The sequence below is a fragment of the Hyla sarda genome, chromosome 5, assembly GCF_029499605.1.
Source record: "Hyla sarda isolate aHylSar1 chromosome 5, aHylSar1.hap1, whole genome shotgun sequence".
NCBI lineage: Eukaryota > Metazoa > Chordata > Amphibia > Anura > Hylidae > Hyla > Hyla sarda.
The window spans coordinates 282,020,046-282,038,439 of NC_079193.1; the positions used below are offsets into that span (position 1 = coordinate 282,020,046).

General features: G+C 45.6%; 1 protein-coding gene across 9 annotated transcripts in view; it reads left to right on the forward strand.

Annotated features, from left to right (window-relative positions):
* Positions 1 to 18,394, forward strand: part of SPIDR (scaffold protein involved in DNA repair) — a 1,058,688-nt gene that overhangs the window by 474,695 nt on the left and 565,599 nt on the right. For all 9 annotated transcript variants that reach the window (XM_056521841.1, XM_056521842.1, XM_056521843.1 and 6 more), the window contains one exon: positions 7,003 to 7,201. In XM_056521841.1, coding sequence (XP_056377816.1) covers positions 7,003 to 7,201 — 199 coding nt within the window. The remainder of the gene's footprint in view (positions 1 to 7,002; positions 7,202 to 18,394) is intronic.

Here is an 18,394-nt window from a genome sequence, read left to right on the forward strand (position 1 = left end):
TGTCCTAGAGAATTTCAGAACATCTGTACAACATTGGAATAGGATTTGAGGGGCATCCTCTGTCTGTACACTACAGAGGCAAGCACAAATCCACCATGAAGGGCTCTATATTTTGTGGATTAGAGACCATCACACCCCACTGGCGGGGTGGCAATTATATTGCCCAAATGTCCTGGGTGGAGGCAAAATGTATATTTGAACTTAACACAGGAGCCCCGCACGGTCTCAATATTGATTTTGAAATTTTTGGATTTCTGCAGGAATAATAGTGGGAAAAACTACAACATTTGACAGTTTGGAATATTATTAGAAAAACAAACAGAAAATAAACTAATGTGTGAAACAAAAGAGAACTCTTTATATATACACAAAACAAAAAGACTTGCCTAAATGGCGAGGAGATCGGGAAATGTCACTCAAATCTGCAAATTCATAAAAGAGCGGACAGTCCAGGAGGCACCCATCCCAGACGAAGGAGGTCGATACTGCCTTCGAAAAGCGTCGGAAGCTTTTTGGACATTCGAAATCTCCTTAGTGACGTCACTAACGTACGGTAGAGACGGGGCAGTCTCCCGTCCGGTTCCATCCAAGCAGCGCTGATCCCCATCAGACCCGTAAGGACCCGGACCCCCACTCTTCGACACTCCGTCACGCCAGGTACACTACGGGATCCATTCGGAAATAAGAAAAATGGTTTTTCGGCAACACTCACAGGTACTTCTGTCTTTCTCCCTAAAGGAAACCACCCCTATGGGATTTGAAAAACTGGAATATTCATAGTGAACCGCAAGCCGTGTTAACTAGTCTCACTTTTTACAGAATACTAGGGTAAGACACCACTAGCATTCTTACAGAAAATACCTGCAGCCACGCATATAGTAAATATTTATTCCTTTCTTTGCAGCTGCACGGAGAAATTCTGCTACATCAAGATTTGGAGCAATCCTTTTATTCATTTATTTATTTATTTATTCACCTTTTAATCATATACAAATAAATACCATAGTTTTACATAAAGTTGCGCCAGTATTTATTTATTTATATTCATGTCCTCATACCCCCACCTCATTCCCTGTCCTCATATCCGGATCTTATCTACTGTTCTCATTTCCCGTCCTCATATCCTGACCTCTTATCCTGTCCTTATATCCGGACCTCATATCCCGCCCTCATATCCTGTCCTCATATCCCGCCTTCATATCCCGACCTCTTATCTCGTCCTTATATCCAGACCTCATATGCTGTCCTCATTTCCCGTCCTCATACTCCTACATCATATCCCGACCTCATATCCGGACCTCATAACCCACCCTCATATCCTTTCCTTATATCTCATCCTCATATCTCGTCCTCAGAGGGCTGAGTTATGATGAAGAGATTGTAGGTCGAAAATAAAAGGAGACTTTGTGGGAGTGGGCATGACTTGCAAGCCAGACCAATGCACAAAAGGGTATAAAATAAAAGGGTGTGTGACTTTAAAGGGTGGGTGTCTTCAGCCATTTAGAAGTTATGCTGGAACATATATTTCCCATAGACTTGCATAGGATTTAAACAAAAATCCCCCCCCCCCCCCCAAAAAAAAAAATAATAATTTGTCGCGAAAAGTATCAACCACATTTTCAAAGAGCTTTGTGCCACGATTTACACTGTTCACGTCAGTTTTGTAAAAGTGGGCGTGTCCACGTATATTGTCTGCTTTACATGATATTTTCGAAGGGGTGAGAGTCCAGTTTACAAAATTTCACACCAGCATTTTGATAGTGTAGAAATCACAGAAATGGTTGTAGTTTTATTGTTTTTGTTTTCTTCTCATTTTAGATACATGAATGCAGAGGAGTACGTCAGATTCGGCGGATTGAGATGATGAACAGCATTTTTTTAAATGTCAATAAAAGGGTTTATGAGGGCTGTGGGGGAGTTTTTCTTTTAAATACATTTTTTTTAAATGTGCCGGTAAGTGCCGTCACCAACAGGCCCGGAGTGTCAAAAATTGGCGCTCCTGGGCCTAGGCGGTAACAGGCTTGAGTTATTTAGGCTGGAGAGGGCCAGTAACAATGGTAACCCTGGTAACATCAGGCTGTTGCTGCTTGGTCAGTATCTGGCTGATAATGAAAACATGGGGGAGCCACACACGTTTTGTTTTATTTTATTTAAAATGATTTAAAAAAATGCAGGGTTCCCCCTATTTTCAGTATCAGCCAGATACCAACCAAGCAGCAACAGCCTGACGTTACCAGGGTTGGTGAGGACCATTGTTACTGGCCCTCCCCAGCCTAAATAATGCCAGCCTGTTACCGCCTAGGCCCAGGAGCGCCATTTTTTACTCTTCCTGGCACCCCTGTGGCGGTGGGTACCGAGGTAATAATTAGAGGTTAGCGTTAGCTGATTTTGGGGGTAACACTAAGCTCTGGCATAGTAATAGATTCCACTACTATGCCTTAAAATTCAATTATAAAAAAAACACAGTACATTGAAAAAAAATCTTTATTTAAAGAAACATTCCCCCACAGCCCTCGTTAACCATTTTCTTGAAATAAAAAAACGCTGGTCATCATCGCAGCCCACCGAATCTGACGTAGTCCTCTGCATTCAGGTATCTGAAATGAGAAGAAAAGAATAACGAGAGATTTGGGTTAGTACATTTTTTGCACTCTCCCCTGTGGAGAACGCACATAATGCAGCGTAGCATGTTCATAAACAGGGAGCCTCCAATTGTTGCTAAACTACAACTCCCATCATGGGGGCTGTAGTTAAGCAACAGCTGGAGTCTCCATGTTTTGAAACACACTGCCAGAAAGGCTCTGTTCGCATTATGCAAAACGCATAATGAGAACAGAGTCAGGCTTGGACTGTGTAGCTCGATCTGTTCCTCTGCCCTTGGACTACTACTCCCATCATGAGACAGTCTGTCCCATGATGGGAGTAGTTGTAGAACCGCAGAATTGAGGGATGGTACTTGCACATCCCCCGGCTGTGGCACTTTTAGGACTACTACTCCCATCATGGACAGACTCCATCCATGATGGGAGTTATAGTCCAGGGGCTGAGGTGCAGATCGCAGCAGGTCATTCTCCAGAGACCCGCTGCAATCCGCATTTATTAACTGTAAAAGCCGGCTGAACATGCGGCTACACTGCCGCCGGCTTTTACAGTTAATAAATGAAGATCGCAGCGGGTCTCTGGAGAATGACCTGCTGTGATCTGCACCTCAGACTCTGGACTATAACTCCCATCATGGATGGAGTCTGTCCATGATGGGAGTAGTAGTCCTAAAAGTCCCGCAGCCGGGGTATGTGCAAGTGCCATCCCTCAGCGCTGCTGTACTACAACTACTCCCATCATGCAACAGACTCTGCCCATGATGGGAGTTATAGTCCAGGGGTTGAGGTGCAGATCGCACTGGGTCATTTTTTAGAGACCCGCTGTGATGCGCATTAATTAACTATAAAAGCCGGCAGCACATGCGGCTACACTGCGCTGCCCGCCGGCTCCTGTATACATCTCTCATAATTCATAATCCCCGCCGCCGGGAGATGAATAGCTTTTCAACCAATCAGAGCTCCCGTCTCCCGTGCGGGGATTATGAAACATGATCCAGTATACAGGAGCCGGCTGGCAGCGCAGTGTAGACGCATGTGCCACCGGCTTTTACAGTTAATAAATGCTTTAAAGGGGTACTCCAGTGAAATTTTTTTTTTTTTAAATCACTGGTGCCAGAAAGTTAAACAGACTTGTAAATTACTTCTATTAAAAAAATCTTAATCCTTCCAGTACTTATCAGCTGCTGTATACTACAGAGAAAGTTCTTTTCTTTTTGAATGTATTTCCTGTCTGACCACAGGGCTCTCTGCTCCTGCGCTGGACTGTTCCTGACATGGACAGAGTTGTCAGCAGAGAGCACTGTGGTCAGACAGACAAGAAATTCAAAACGAAAAAACTTCTTCTATAGCACACAGCAGCTGATAAGTACTGGAAAGATTAAGATTTTTAAATAGAAGTAATTTACAAATCTGTTTAACTTTCTGGCACCAGTTGATTAAAAAAATAATAATTTGGTTTTCCACCAGAGTACCCATTCAAAACTAAAAAGATTATGACCAGGCAGCATTGTGATTTTAGCACAAGGGACAAAAGTTTGACTGCAAAGAGAAACAAACTGTACTCTTCTTCCCAATGCTTCAACTCATACTGAAGTAACCTCTTTGTTGCATCCGTTTATATCCTCCTGTTCATGAAAGTGAAGGCGTTAAAGCCAGAGAAAGAGGTTAAAAGGGGTTAAATTAGTGGATAAAAATGGATAGTAACAGATGCAAAATGGTTGCAAACTGATGCTAACGGTCTGTTATTCAAACAGATCTATTGAAACAGTTTGTTAAAATAACGGACATTTTGCACCTATTGTCATCAGTCTTTTGATGTGTTCTGCATGATCCGGAACGCAATGGAAAGATCAAGACAGTGATGTCAACTTAATCAAAGACACTGGCTAACGTTTTACAGCTAGTTTTGACTGAAAATATATACCTTCTGAATCTGTGTTTTACTCTTTCACTATATTGCTGATACCTTTTAGGCTATGTTCTCATCAGCTTTGTACACATCCGCTATGATATGTCATGATATGTCTGTTAGTTACTTATAACAGAGTTCACTTAAAGTGGATATCAAAAAACCAATGGGAACAGAAGTAAAATGGTAAGATTTTGTAAGACTTGCATGTAAAATAAGACTGTTAGCATCCGTGTTTTTTGCTGAAACATCCATTTATGTCCATCAATTTCCATTCCTAGCATGCTAGTAGCAATATTGGATGAAATAACGGCTAAAAAAAATGGAGTATTATGGAGATACTTGCATCCTCATAGACTTCAATGTTAAATTACTACATTCATTTATTTATGACGGGAAAAAAATCCTGTAGGCCAGTATTTTCTCTGCTCAAAAATACATCAAATTCAAGGCACGGATAATGAGGGAAATTTATTAAAACCTGTCCAGAGGAAAAGTTGACCAGTTGCCCATAGCAACCAATCAGATCGCTTCTTTCATTTTTGAAAAGGCCTCTGAAAGGTGAAAGAAGCGATTTGATTGGTTGCTATGGGCAACTGGTCAACTTTTCCTCTGGACAGGTTTTGATAAATCTCCCCCCAATAAGAGTACAGCGGAGATTAAAAATTGCCATCAATGGGATCCGTTGCCTTCTTTTTTTCATTTTTGTTATTCATTTCTATAACTGAGATGAGAAGCAGAGATGAAAAAGTTTAAACAACAAAAGAAAAACTTCTTATGGCAAATTAATTCTCAAAACCGACTGATTTTGATAATAGAAATGTCTGTAAATGAAGTCCTCTTAACATGCAAATCTTATGGAGAAGCAGCTGAATTGCAGCATCACCTATCTTCCTAGTTAAATCCTTTTGTGACCTTCACCATGTATGTATCTCAGAAGTGGGCTGGGAAACTTGAGGGGCTTAGGAACTTTACATGCTCCATAAGTGATGGGTGCCAGCTGTTAAATGCAGCTGATACCCACCGACATTGGCCCAGCAATGATGATCAAGCAATCACACATGCAAGTTACCCAGGGGGACTTAAAGTGTATTAAAAAAAAGTAAATGTTTCACAAATGGAAATTTCTTTTTGTTTCACACTTGTATGGTAAAATAAATCTTGCCCTTAAAAAATACAACTTTTCTGACAAAGGAATTGCACTCATACAACTGTCAGTAGTAAATGTAAAAGGTTATGGCTCTTACAAAGTGAGGAATAAAAATTTAAATTTAAGTCAACTATGTCTAAGTAAAATGCTAATATTGCATAGACTAATGATTCTCTGTCTTAGTATCAAGGAGGACCCGTTTAACATTGTCACTCCTGGGGTATTCCTACTTTCATTTTTACTTCATAGATGCTACAGTATGTGTAGAGGGAAATAAATAATTTAATATTTCTTGATTTACACTCTATTCTGTGAGTGCATCTTCTAGCAGGATATAATTATTCCTTCCTTATGGTATGACAGTGTGACAAGTCTTCCTGTTCCATCATTACATTCTACGATAGACATTTTTTTGTTTCACTTCTATGTATTTGCTTTACCATAATTAATTACTGTGACTTTTGACTGTGTAACAAAAATACTTAAATTTATGCAAGTATCTCACTTGTTTGATGTACTTCATGCTCTTATTAAAGAATAAAAGGAAGATTAAACTGATTAAAAGTGGAACAGTAAATGAATACAACAATAGATGAAATTATATTGCTATTTTGCCATGGAAAAGATTTTATCTAATTCATAAGAGCAACTTTATAATTTGCCTAAAAGGGTCAAATTCCAATTTTTGTTACAGTGTGCTATTTAGCTGCTTTATCAGTGCCTTTATGGTGCTAGAAAACACTTTTGTCTAGAGTCAACAACAGCTGGGTATGCATGGCCATCGGTTCCCTATTCCCTGGGTTCTCCACACCTCTCTTCTTTACAACTGCACCAGACCCGCTGTGTGATTGACACACAGGTCCTCAGCGCATGCAGCATTGGAGTCCCTTCTTAGATGCGCAGTGAGAGCTCTCTCTCGCTTCCAGTGCCTCCAGTAAAACAGTGTCTGATCTCCACTTCTTCCTTCACACACTGCAACAATGCACTGGGGAATCCAGACAGTAGAAGCAGAAAGCTCTTTGCCTTTAGTGCCTAAACTTCCCAGCGTCATGTCGACGGCCGTGTGTAAAGAAAGAAGAGGAGAACAAGCACTGTTTTATTGGAGGCACTGGAAGCGAGCGCTCACTGTGACAGCTTGCCGCTCTGTAGAAGAGTCTCCAACAGAACATGCACTGAAGACCTGTGTGTCAATCACACAGATAAAGCAGCCAAATGTATGGCTGCATTACAATACTAAGCAGCTTTCACATAATTGACATAGTTTTAGGGGATAATTTCTGATGACATTTGCGTTTTAATTTCCAGTTTATTAAAAAAAAGTTTTTCCTTTTTTTCTTTTTCAGGCAAAAACTTAATTACCAGAACACATCAATTATTATAAACACACATTTTAGTCAGAAGATTATGATAAACCCTACAAAGGGCATAGAAAATAAAACAGACTGTCCTACCATGATGACTGTGAAAAAAAAGATGATACCTTTATCCTTAACTTTAAAAGTGGACCTTGGCAATCTTGGTATTTGTTCAGACAAGCTACAGGTGAGTTTTACTAAGGCTGGTATAAATCCATAAATTGGAATCTAAGGGGTTGTGCGCTGCCCTGCCTTTCGGAGCTTCGCTCGCAGTGTCCGGAAGTTCATTACTCCGAACGTTGTGTGTGGGATTCAGTGTTCACGGCCGCCCCCTTGTGACGTCACGTCTGGCCCCTCGTGACGTCACGCTCACCCCCTCAACCAAAGTCTATGGGAAGGGGGCGTGACAGCGGTCGCGCCCCTTCCCATAGACTTTCCTTGAGGGGCCGGGCGTGACGTCACGAGGGGCCGGGCGTGACGTCACGAGGGGGCAGCCGCAAACACGGAAGCACGCACCCAGCGTTCGGAGTAATGAACTTCCAGACGCTGCGAGCGGAGCTCCGAATGGCAGGGCAGCGCACAACCCCTTTAAAGGAAAGCTTGAAAAGTTTACAGATGCAGCATATTTTGCAACTAAAAAAAGTAGAGATTTATTTTTTTATGTGTTTATTGAACATTTTCCACAATCAAGGAGAGGAAAGTGAATGGAAAGAGAAGAGTGACTACAAAGAGGTGATCATTTAGTGTTGTGGGGGTTAGATTTTAGGGTATAAGGACAACTAAGGGAGAGAAAGAAATCCCCAAAGCAGAAAGAAGGAACTTCTAAAGAAACAAATAGATCCCAGGCCCAAGGAGTTACATGTACAGTATCTATCATAAGTGAGTACATATCTTACGTATTTGTAAATATTTAAATATTTTGTGTTATCTTTTCATGTGACAACCCTAAATTAATAACTAAAAACAAAAGGAAAAGCGCTCCTAGTGTGACAACGTAAAATTTAAGATGTGAAATTAAAAAGCAATATGCTCACCGAGTAGAGTTGTACTGCGACCAAGTACAACTATGGTGTAAGCGTGGAATAAACCCTTTATCGGCGAAGCTCGGCAGCCGCTCCTGGCAACACAAGTGAAGCACTCAGACGGATCCCTCCAAGGAACAGCACAGGATAGAGCTGGCGCACACAACTCCAATGGTAAAATTTTTTTAATTTACCCGGCATGCAACGCGTTTCGCTGGATAACCAGCTTCATCAGGCATACTAAATTAATGACATTCTGCTACAATGTAAGGTGATGGAATGGCCAGCATGTCTCCAGACCTAAGCCCTATTGAGCATCGGTAGGGCATCCTCAAACTGAAGATGGGGGGAGCACAAGGTCTCTAACATCCACCAGCTCTGTGATGTTGGCATAGAGAATTTGAGGAGGATGCCAATGGCAACCTGTTAAGTTGTTGCTTTTGTTGCCAAGGTACAGACAATGGTTGTGTGTAGAGTTATTTTGAGGAGACAGCAACATTAAACACTGTTATGCAGGCTGTGTACCTAGTGTTGTCACACGCAAAGATAAAATAAATGTCACGATGCCGGCTGGCAGGTGGTGGATCCTCTGTGCCAGAGAGGGATTGGCGTGGACCGTGCTAGAGGATCGGTTCTAAGTCACTACTGGTTTTCACCAGAGCCCGCCGCAAAGCGGGATGGTCTTGCTGCGGCGGTAGAGACCAGGTCGTATCCCCTAGCAACGGCTCAACCTCTCTGGCTGCTGAAGATAGGCGCGGTACAAGGGAGTAGACAGAAGCAAGGTCGGACGTAGCAGAAGGTCGGGGCAGGCAGCAAGGATCGTAGTCAGGGGCAACGGCAGAAGGTCTGGAATCACAGGCAAGGAACACACAAGGAACGCTTTCACTGGCACTAGGGCAACAAGATCCGGCGAGGGAGTGAAGGGGAAGTGAGGTGATATAGGGAAGTGCACAGGTGTAAACACTAATTGGAACCACTGCACCAATCAGCGGTGCAGTGGCCCTTTAAATCGCAAAGACCCGGCGCGCGCGCGCCCTAGGGAGCGGGGCCGCGCGCGCCGGGACAGAACTGACGGGGAGCGAGTAAGGTACGGGAGCCGGGGTGCGCATCGCGAGCGGGCGCTACCCGCATCGCGAATCGCATCCCGGCCGGAGGTGGTAACGCAGCGCCCCGGGTCCGTGGAACCGACCGGGGCGCTGCAGTGAGGGAAGTGTAGCGAGCGCTCCGGGGAGGAGCGGGGACCCGGAGCGCTCGGCGTAACAGTACCCCCCCCCTTGGGTCTCCCCCTCTTCTTGGGGCCTGAGAACCTGAGGATCAGACTTTTGTCCAGGATATTGTCCTCAGGTTCCCAGGACCTCTCTTCTGGACCACAACCCTCCCAATCCACTAAAAAAAAAGTTCTTCCCCTGACCTTTTTAGAGGCCAAAATCTCTTTGACAGAGAAGATGTCCGAGGAGCCGGAAACAGGAGTGGGAGGAACAGATTTAGGAGAAAAACGGTTGAGGATGAGAGGTTTAAGAAGAGAGACGTGAAAGGCATTAGGGATACGAAGAGAAGGAGGAAGAAGAAGTTTGTAAGAGACAGGATTAATTTGACACAAAACTTTAAAAGGACCAAGATAGCGTGGTCCCAACTTATAGCTCGGGACACGGAAACGGACATATTTAGCGGAGAGCCATACCTTGTCTCCAGGGGAAAAAATGGGAGGAGCTCTTCTTTTCTTATCTGCGAATCTCTTCATGCGAGAAGAAGCCTGTAAGAGAGAATTTTGGGTCTCTTTCCATATGGTGGAAAGATCACGAGAAATTTCATCCACAGCGGGCAGACCAGAGGGCAAGGGGGTAGGGAGGGGGGGAAGAGGGTGACGGCCGTACACCACGAAAAACGGAGATTTGGAGGAAGATTCAGAGATTCTGAAATTATACGAGAATTCGGCCCAAGGTAGAAGATCTGCCCAGTCATCCTGGCGGGAGGAAACAAAATGTCGTAAATAGTCACCCAAGATCTGGTTAATTCTCTCTACTTGTCCATTGGATTGAGGATGGTATGCAGAAGAAAAATTTAATTTAATCTTGAGTTGTTTACAGAGAGCCCTCCAGAATTTAGACACAAATTGGACGCCTCTATCCGAGACGATCTGTGTAGGCAACCCGTGAAGACGAAAAATGTGTACAAAAAATTGTTTAGCCAACTGAGGCGCTGAAGGAAGACCAGGAAGAGGGATGAAATGTGCCATTTTGGAGAATCGATCAACGACCACCCAAATAACAGTGTTGCCATGGGATGGGGGTAAGTCAGTAATAAAATCCATACCAATCAGAGACCAAGGTTGTTCGGGGACAGGTAGAGGATGAAGAAAACCAGCGGGCTTCTGGCGAGGAGTCTTATCCCGGGCACAGATAGTGCAGGCTCGCACAAAGTCCACCACATCAGTCTCTAGAGTCGGCCACCAATAGAAGCGAGAGATGAGTTGCACAGATTTCTTGATGCCCGCATGACCTGCGAGATGGGAGGAGTGACCCCATTTGAGGATCCCAAGGCGTTGGCGTGGAGAAACAAAGGTCTTTCCTGGAGGAGTTTGCCTGATGGAGGCTGGAGAAGTGGAAATCAGGCAGTCAGGAGGAATGATGTGTTGAGGAGAGAGTTCAATTTCAGAGGCATCTGAGGAACGAGAGAGAGCATCGGCCCTAATGTTCTTATCAGCAGGCCGAAAGTGAATTTCAAAATTAAATCGGGCAAAGAACAGAGACCACCTGGCCTGACGAGGATTCAGCCGTTGGGCAGACTGGAGGTAGGAGAGGTTCTTGTGATCGGTGTAAATAATAACTGGAAATCTTGATCCCTCCAGCAGATGCCTCCATTCCTCAAGTGCTAATTTAATGGCTAGAAGCTCTCGATCCCCGATGGAGTAGTTCCTCTCCGCCGGAGAGAAGGTCCTGGAAAAAAAACCACAAGTAACAGCATGCCCGGAAGAGTTTTTTTGTAGAAGGACAGCTCCAGCTCCCACTGAGGAGGCATCAACCTCCAATAGGAAGGGTTTAGATGGGTCAGGTCTGGAGAGCACGGGAGCCGAAGAAAAGGCAGACTTGAGTCGTTTAAAGGCGTCTTCCGCTTGAGGAGGCCAAGACTTGGGATCGGCATTTTTTTTTGTTAAAGCCACAATAGGAGCCACAATGGTAGAAAAATGTGGAATAAATTGCCTGTAATAATTGGCGAACCCCAAAAAACGTTGGATGGCACGGAGTCCGGAGGGGCGTGGCCAATCTAAGACGGCAGAGAGTTTATCTGGGTCCATTTGTAGTCCCTGGCCAGAGACCAAGTATCCTAGAAAAGGAAGAGATTGGCATTCAAACAGACATTTCTCTATTTTGGCATAGAGTTGATTATCACGAAGTCTCTGAAGAACCATACGGACATGCTGGCGGTGTTCTTCAAGATTGGCAGAAAAAATCAGGATATCGTCCAGATATACAACAACACAGGAGTATAGGAGATCACGAAAAATTTCATTAACAAAGTCTTGGAAGACGGCAGGGGCGTTGCATAGACCAAAGGGCATGACCAGATACTCAAAGTGTCCATCTCTGGTGTTAAATGCCGTTTTCCATTCATCCCCCTCTCTGATGCGGATGAGATTATAAGCACCTCTTAAGTCCAGTTTGGTAAAAATATGGGCACCTTGGAGACGATCAAAGAGTTCAGAGATGAGGGGTAGGGGGTAGCGGTTCTTAACCGTGATTTTATTAAGACCGCGGTAGTCAATGCAAGGACGTAGAGAGCCATCTTTTTTGGACACAAAGAAAAATCCGGCTCCGGCAGGAGAGGAGGATTTACGGATAAAGCCCTTTTTTAAATTTTCTTGGACGTATTCAGACATGGCAAGAGTCTCTGGGACGGACAGAGGATAGATTCTGCCCCGGGGTGGAGTAGTGCCAGGGAGGAGGTCAATGGGACAATCATAAGGCCTGTGAGGAGGTAGAGTCTCAGCTTGTTTTTTGCAAAAAACGTCCGCAAAGTCCATATAGGCCTTAGGGAGACCGGTTACATGAGGAAGCACAGGGACACGGCAAGGTTTACTGGGAACCGGTTTTAAGCAGTCCTTGGAACAAGAGGGCCCCCAACTCTTGATCTCCCCAGTGGACCAATCCAGGATTGGGGAATGGAGTTGAAGCCAGGGAAGTCCAAGAAGGATTTCAGAAGTGCAATTGGGGAGGACCAACAGTTCAATCCTCTCGTGATGAGATCCGATGCACATTAGAAGGGGCTCCGTGCGGAAACGTATAGTACAGTCCAATCTTTCATTGTTTACACAATTGATGTAGAGGGGTCTGGCGAGACTGGTCACCGGGATGTTGAACCTGTTGACGAGAGAGGCTAAGATAAAATTTCCTGCAGATCCAGAGTCCAAGAAGGCCACAGCAGAGAAGGAGAAGGCAGAGGCAGACATCCGCACAGGTACAGTAAGACGTGGAGAAGCAGAGTAGACATCAAGGACTGTCTCACTTTTGTGCGGAGTCAGCGGACGTCTTTCCAGGCGGGGAGGACGGATAGGACAATCCTTCAGGAAGTGTTCGGTACTAGCACAGTACAGGCAGAGATTCTCCATGCGGCGTCGTGTCCTCTCTTGGGGTGTCAGGCGAGACCGGTCGACCTGCATAGCCTCCACGGCGGGAGGCACAGGAACAGATTGCAGGGGACCAGAGGAGAGAGGAGCCGGGGAGAAGAAACGCCTCGTGCGAACAGAGTCCATATCCTGGCGGAGCTCCTGACGCCGTTCGGAAAAACGCATGTCAATGCGAGTGGCAAGATGGATGAGTTCATGTAGGTTAGCAGGGATTTCTCGTGCGGCCAGAACATCTTTAATGTTGCTGGATAGGCCTTTTTTAAAGGTCGCGCAGAGTGCCTCATTATTCCAGGATAATTCTGAAGCAAGGGTACGGAACTGTACGGCATACTCGCCAACGGAAGAATTACCCTGGACCAGGTTCAACAGGGCAGTCTCAGCAGAAGAGGCTCGGGCAGGTTCCTCAAAGACACTTCGAATTTCCGAGAAGAAGGAGTGTACAGAGGCAGTGACGGGGTCATTGCGGTCCCAGAGCGGTGTGGCCCAAGCCAGGGCTTTTCCAGACAGCAGGCTGACTACGAAAGCCACCTTAGACCTTTCAGTGGGGAACTGGTCCGACATCATCTCCAAGTGTAATGAACATTGGGAAAGAAAGCCACGGCAAAACTTAGAGTCCCCATCAAATTTATCCGGCAAGGATAGTCGTATTCCAGAAGCGGCCACTCGCTGCGGAGGAGGTACAGGAGCTGGCGGAGGAGATGATTGCTGGAGCTGTGGTAGTAACTGTTGTAGCATAACAGTCAGTTGAGACAGCTGTTGGCCTTGTTGCGCAATCTGTTGTGACTGCTGGGCGACCACCGTGGTGAGGTCAGCGACAACTGGCAGAGGAACTTCAGCGGGATCCATGGCCGGATCTACTGTCACGATGCCGGCTGGCAGGTGGTGGATCCTCTGTGCCAGAGAGGGATTGGCGTGGACCGTGCTAGAGGATCGGTTCTAAGTCACTACTGGTTTTCACCAGAGCCCGCCGCAAAGCGGGATGGTCTTGCTGCGGCGGTAGAGACCAGGTCGTATCCCCTAGCAACGGCTCAACCTCTCTGGCTGCTGAAGATAGGCGCGGTACAAGGGAGTAGACAGAAGCAAGGTCGGACGTAGCAGAAGGTCGGGGCAGGCAGCAAGGATCGTAGTCAGGGGCAACGGCAGAAGGTCTGGAATCACAGGCAAGGAACACACAAGGAACGCTTTCACTGGCACTAGGGCAACAAGATCCGGCGAGGGAGTGAAGGGGAAGTGAGGTGATATAGGGAAGTGCACAGGTGTAAACACTAATTGGAACCACTGCACCAATCAGCGGTGCAGTGGCCCTTTAAATCGCAAAGACCCGGCGCGCGCGCGCCCTAGGGAGCGGGGCCGCGCGCGCCGGGACAGAACTGACGGGGAGCGAGTAAGGTACGGGAGCCGGGGTGCGCATCGCGAGCGGGCGCTACCCGCATCGCGAATCGCATCCCGGCCGGAGGTGGTAACGCAGCGCCCCGGGTCCGTGGAACCGACCGGGGCGCTGCAGTGAGGGAAGTGTAGCGAGCGCTCCGGGGAGGAGCGGGGACCCGGAGCGCTCGGCGTAACAATAAAATATTTACAAAAAAAATAGGGGGGGGGGGTGTACTCACTCTAAATCTGGTGAGCTCATAACCGTTCCCATATAGCATGGTTGGTGACCCTGATCCAGTCAGAACAAACCAGGGTGAGGAAATGTTGGAGTATAAAGGGAGGGGGGGGGGGGGTCTGGGCACCTGGAGTATCAAGAGAAGCATAAAGAATCATATTCCACAATACTGCAACAATTGATTAGTATTGTTATTCTGCACAAAGTGGATCTCTCCCACCAGTGTTTTGTTCCAAATACCAAGTAGTGAGATCAAAGCGCCCTTTCACTTTTTGTCTGATATATATGGGGAATCGTGTTAGGAATCTAGCTCAGGTAAGAAAAAAATGTTTAACCTGCTTCTTCTTGAGTAGCCTTTAACTAAGCTAATACTTTATGTTCTGTCTGTAATGATAAGGGGGAGGCTTATGTAAAGTATTCGGTGCGTCAGTACAGTGACACTAGTAGATAGAGAAGTCAATAAAGGCTCAGTCCTCACCCCTGTAGAATGACCTCAGGTCACAGCGCATGCTTACAAACCCACAGCTTAAAAAAAGACTATATTCTGGATATGTTAATAATGTACTAAAAATAACAACCAGAATATAGAAACAGATTAGAAGAAAAGAACATGTTTCAGTATCTTCCTCTAATCAGTAAAAGAAAAAAAAAATTAGAAAAAAAAAAAAAAAAATATATATATATATATATATATATATATATATATATATATATACCACGCACCGGCCTATAATATCCTTGGTAAAATGAGGGTGCGTGTGTGTGCATGTCTATACCCTGATAGACTGTTTCTGACCCCGCAGAAGTGCGGCTTTTGCGGAATCAGAGACCGCCGTCGTTCCTGGGGTCTAGAGTCCTGATGCCGCCGCTTCTCTCCCCTTGCTATCCAGAGACTGCCGCTGCCCCCTTACCTCCACCATCCCCGGTTTTATAATTACCTGTTCCCGGGGTCCACACTGCTTCTGGCTCCGGAGGCGCCCTTAGCTGTCACTGTGCGCCGGGCCACTGACGGTGACGTCGCGTTGAAGACGTCACTCGTCATTGTGCAGCGCATAGCAACAACCTAGGAGACCGCCGGAGCCAGAAGCAGCGCAGACCCCGAGAACAGGTAATTATAAAATCGGGGATGGGGTAGGCAATGGGGCAGTGGTGGCGGCAGTCTCTGGACCCCAGGATAGGCAGGGGCAGAGAAGCGGGCAGCAACGGCAGGTCTCTGAACCTGCAAAAGCTGATGCAGTTGATTGATTTTAAGCGCCCACTTTAAATCATTGAACTGCAGCGGCATATAACATGCAGGTAGACTTTAGGCTAAAAAAATTTGCCTAAAAAATGTGTGTTATACGCCGATAAATACGGTATCTATCTAGACAACACATTGACTTTAAAGGAAATCTGTCATCAGTTTTACCTTCACTAACCTGTCGGTACAGACAGGTAGTGCGGGTGACACTGATGACAACCATGCTTACCTGATCCCGTTCCATGCTCAGGCTCTCCCCGAATTGTCTTCTTTATCTTCTGTCCCATGGCCAACTTGGAGCATATGCAGAGCTTCCTAATGTCAGCGCTGCTGTTTGCTAAGAGTGGGACCAAGCACAGAAACAGCAGCCGTGACGTCAGGAAGCTCCGCCCATGCTCCAAGTTGGCCCCAGAACGGAAGATATGGAGGAAGATAGCAGGAGAATCGGTGCACGGAACGATGTCAGGTAAGTATGTTTGTCATTGTTTGTCATCAGTATCACCTGAACTACCTGTCTGTACCGACAGGTTAATGCAGGTGAAACTGATGACAGATTTAACCTAAATAGCATATGGTATACAGTTTCGAAATTCCTGCTTTATCCAGCTGGTAGAGTGTATAATATATAGTGAAGCAGAAAAATGTATCAGCAGCACTAATTACATATTCTTTGCTAGGCTATGTTCACACAGAATTACCTGCAGGGCCGGCCTTAGGTGTTCAGGCGCCCTGTGCGAGCTAACCTTGTGGTGCCCCCCCCCCCCCCATTACCCCATAAACATACACAAAGAGGAAAAAAATCATTGTAACAACAAACACTGGGAGTTGTAGTTCATACACCACTGGCATACACACATAACAGGGACTACAACTCCCAGCATGTGTCATTCAGGAGTCCCCCCCCCCCTCACACATAGAAATCATCCCCAGTATGATATTTATTCCCCTGCAGTCTATACATCCCCAGCCCGTGTAATATGTCTCCTTCACACACAGAAATCATCTCCAGCTTTCATGCTGCGATGTCCCCCCCACCCTTATCCCCAGCCCGTGCAGTGCAGTAAGTCCTCCTTCACACATATAAGTCATTAGGGAGGTGAGGAGCTGTGCACGTACGTTCTCTCTCCCCTCCCCCTGCTCTGTGTTTTCCCCGTGGAAAACTTGCAACCTCCCCTTGGTAAATTAGGTCCTCTCGAGACAGAGCAGGGGGAGGGGAGGGAGCTGTGTACGTCCTCTCTCTCCCCCTGCTGTGTCTTCTTGTCTAATGCAGAGCTGCGTATTCCATCCTCTGGGAGGGGGAGATAAGGGGGCGTGGCTTAATGATCTCATGGCGACGTGCAACCTCGGGCTCTGCCGTCAGACTTTTGCATGGGTTTGAAAAGCCCCTGTTGCTATGGCGCCCTGTGTGGCCGCACAGCTCGCACACCCCAAAGGCCGGCCCTGATTACCTGACTGCCTGGAATCAAATTGATGTCAACGGAAAGTCCTGACGGGGAATATTTTTTGCTTCAAGAATTGATAAGAATTCAGTGAAGAAATTCTGCTGTGTGCATATAGCCTTATTAAAGAGGTATTCTGGTGAAAAACATTTTTTTTAATCCACTGGTGCCAGAAAGTTAAATAGATTTGTCAATTACTTTTATTTAAAAATCTTAACCATTCCAGTACTTATCAGCTGCTGTATGCTCCAGATGAAGTTCTGTGCTCTCTGCTGACACCTCTGTTTTTCTCAGGAACTGCCAAGAGCAGGAGCAAATCCCCATAGTAAACCCTCCTGACGGACAGACAGGTGTCAGCAGAGAGCACTTTGGTCAGACAGAAAGGAAAGTCAAAAAGAAAAGAACTTCCTCTGGAGCATACAGCAGCTGATAACTACTGGAATGGTTACGATTTTTAAATAGAAGTAATTTACAAATCTGTTTAACTTCCTGGCACCAGTTGATTTAAAAAAAAACATTTATGTATTTCACCGGAGTACCCCCTTTAAGAAGGAAAGCAGTATTTTCTTGGCAATGAATCTTGCCAAAAGATTAACTCAAAATGTGTTGTAAATCTGTGTGTGATAAATTTCTCATTTCAGGCTTGCATATATGGAAAACACATAATTAAAATTGCTTTAATATTTCACCATGTCTAAAATTGTATCAAATAGACTAAAATAACTAAAAGATCAATGGTAAGAAGATTATTAATCACTTTAAAATTAATCAAGGAGGAGAATGGCACTGCACTGCTAGTATTATAAAAAAAAAAGTTATTATAAAAAAAACTCCCATCATGCAATATTACTATTATTAGCTTAAATTGGTGATGATATGTTTTATACTGTATGTAAAATAATAAAGGGAAACTGACAGATGGATCACCCCTAAATATACAATTGGTTAGTGTGGGGGATAAAACAATGTATTATTTACCCTAATCTGGTCAGCCATTTCTGAGATATAGCACAAGCTTGCAATATGCAAATTAACTCTTAACTCTGCACCAGGGGCCAGTTTGAAGACTATCTGCATCTCTGATGCCATTGTGTTCACGCTGCCCCTTTTTTCAAGGACAATGAGATGAATATTGTTGAGTGGGGTGTCACAAATGGGACCCAAAGAGACAGCATCAGAAGTGCAGATAGTCTTCAAACCTGCCCCTGGTGCATTTAAAGGAGTAGTCCAGTGGTGATTCAGTGGTGAGCAACTTATCCCCTATCCTAAGGATAGGGGATAAGTTGCAGATCGCGGGGGGTCCGACCGCTGGGGCCCCCCGCGATCTCCTGTACGGAGCCCCGACAGCCCGCTGGAAGGGGGCGTGTCGACCTCCGCACGAGGCGGCGGCCGACACGCCCCCTCAATACAAGTCTATGGCAGAGCCGAAGCGCTGCCTTCGGCAATCTCCGG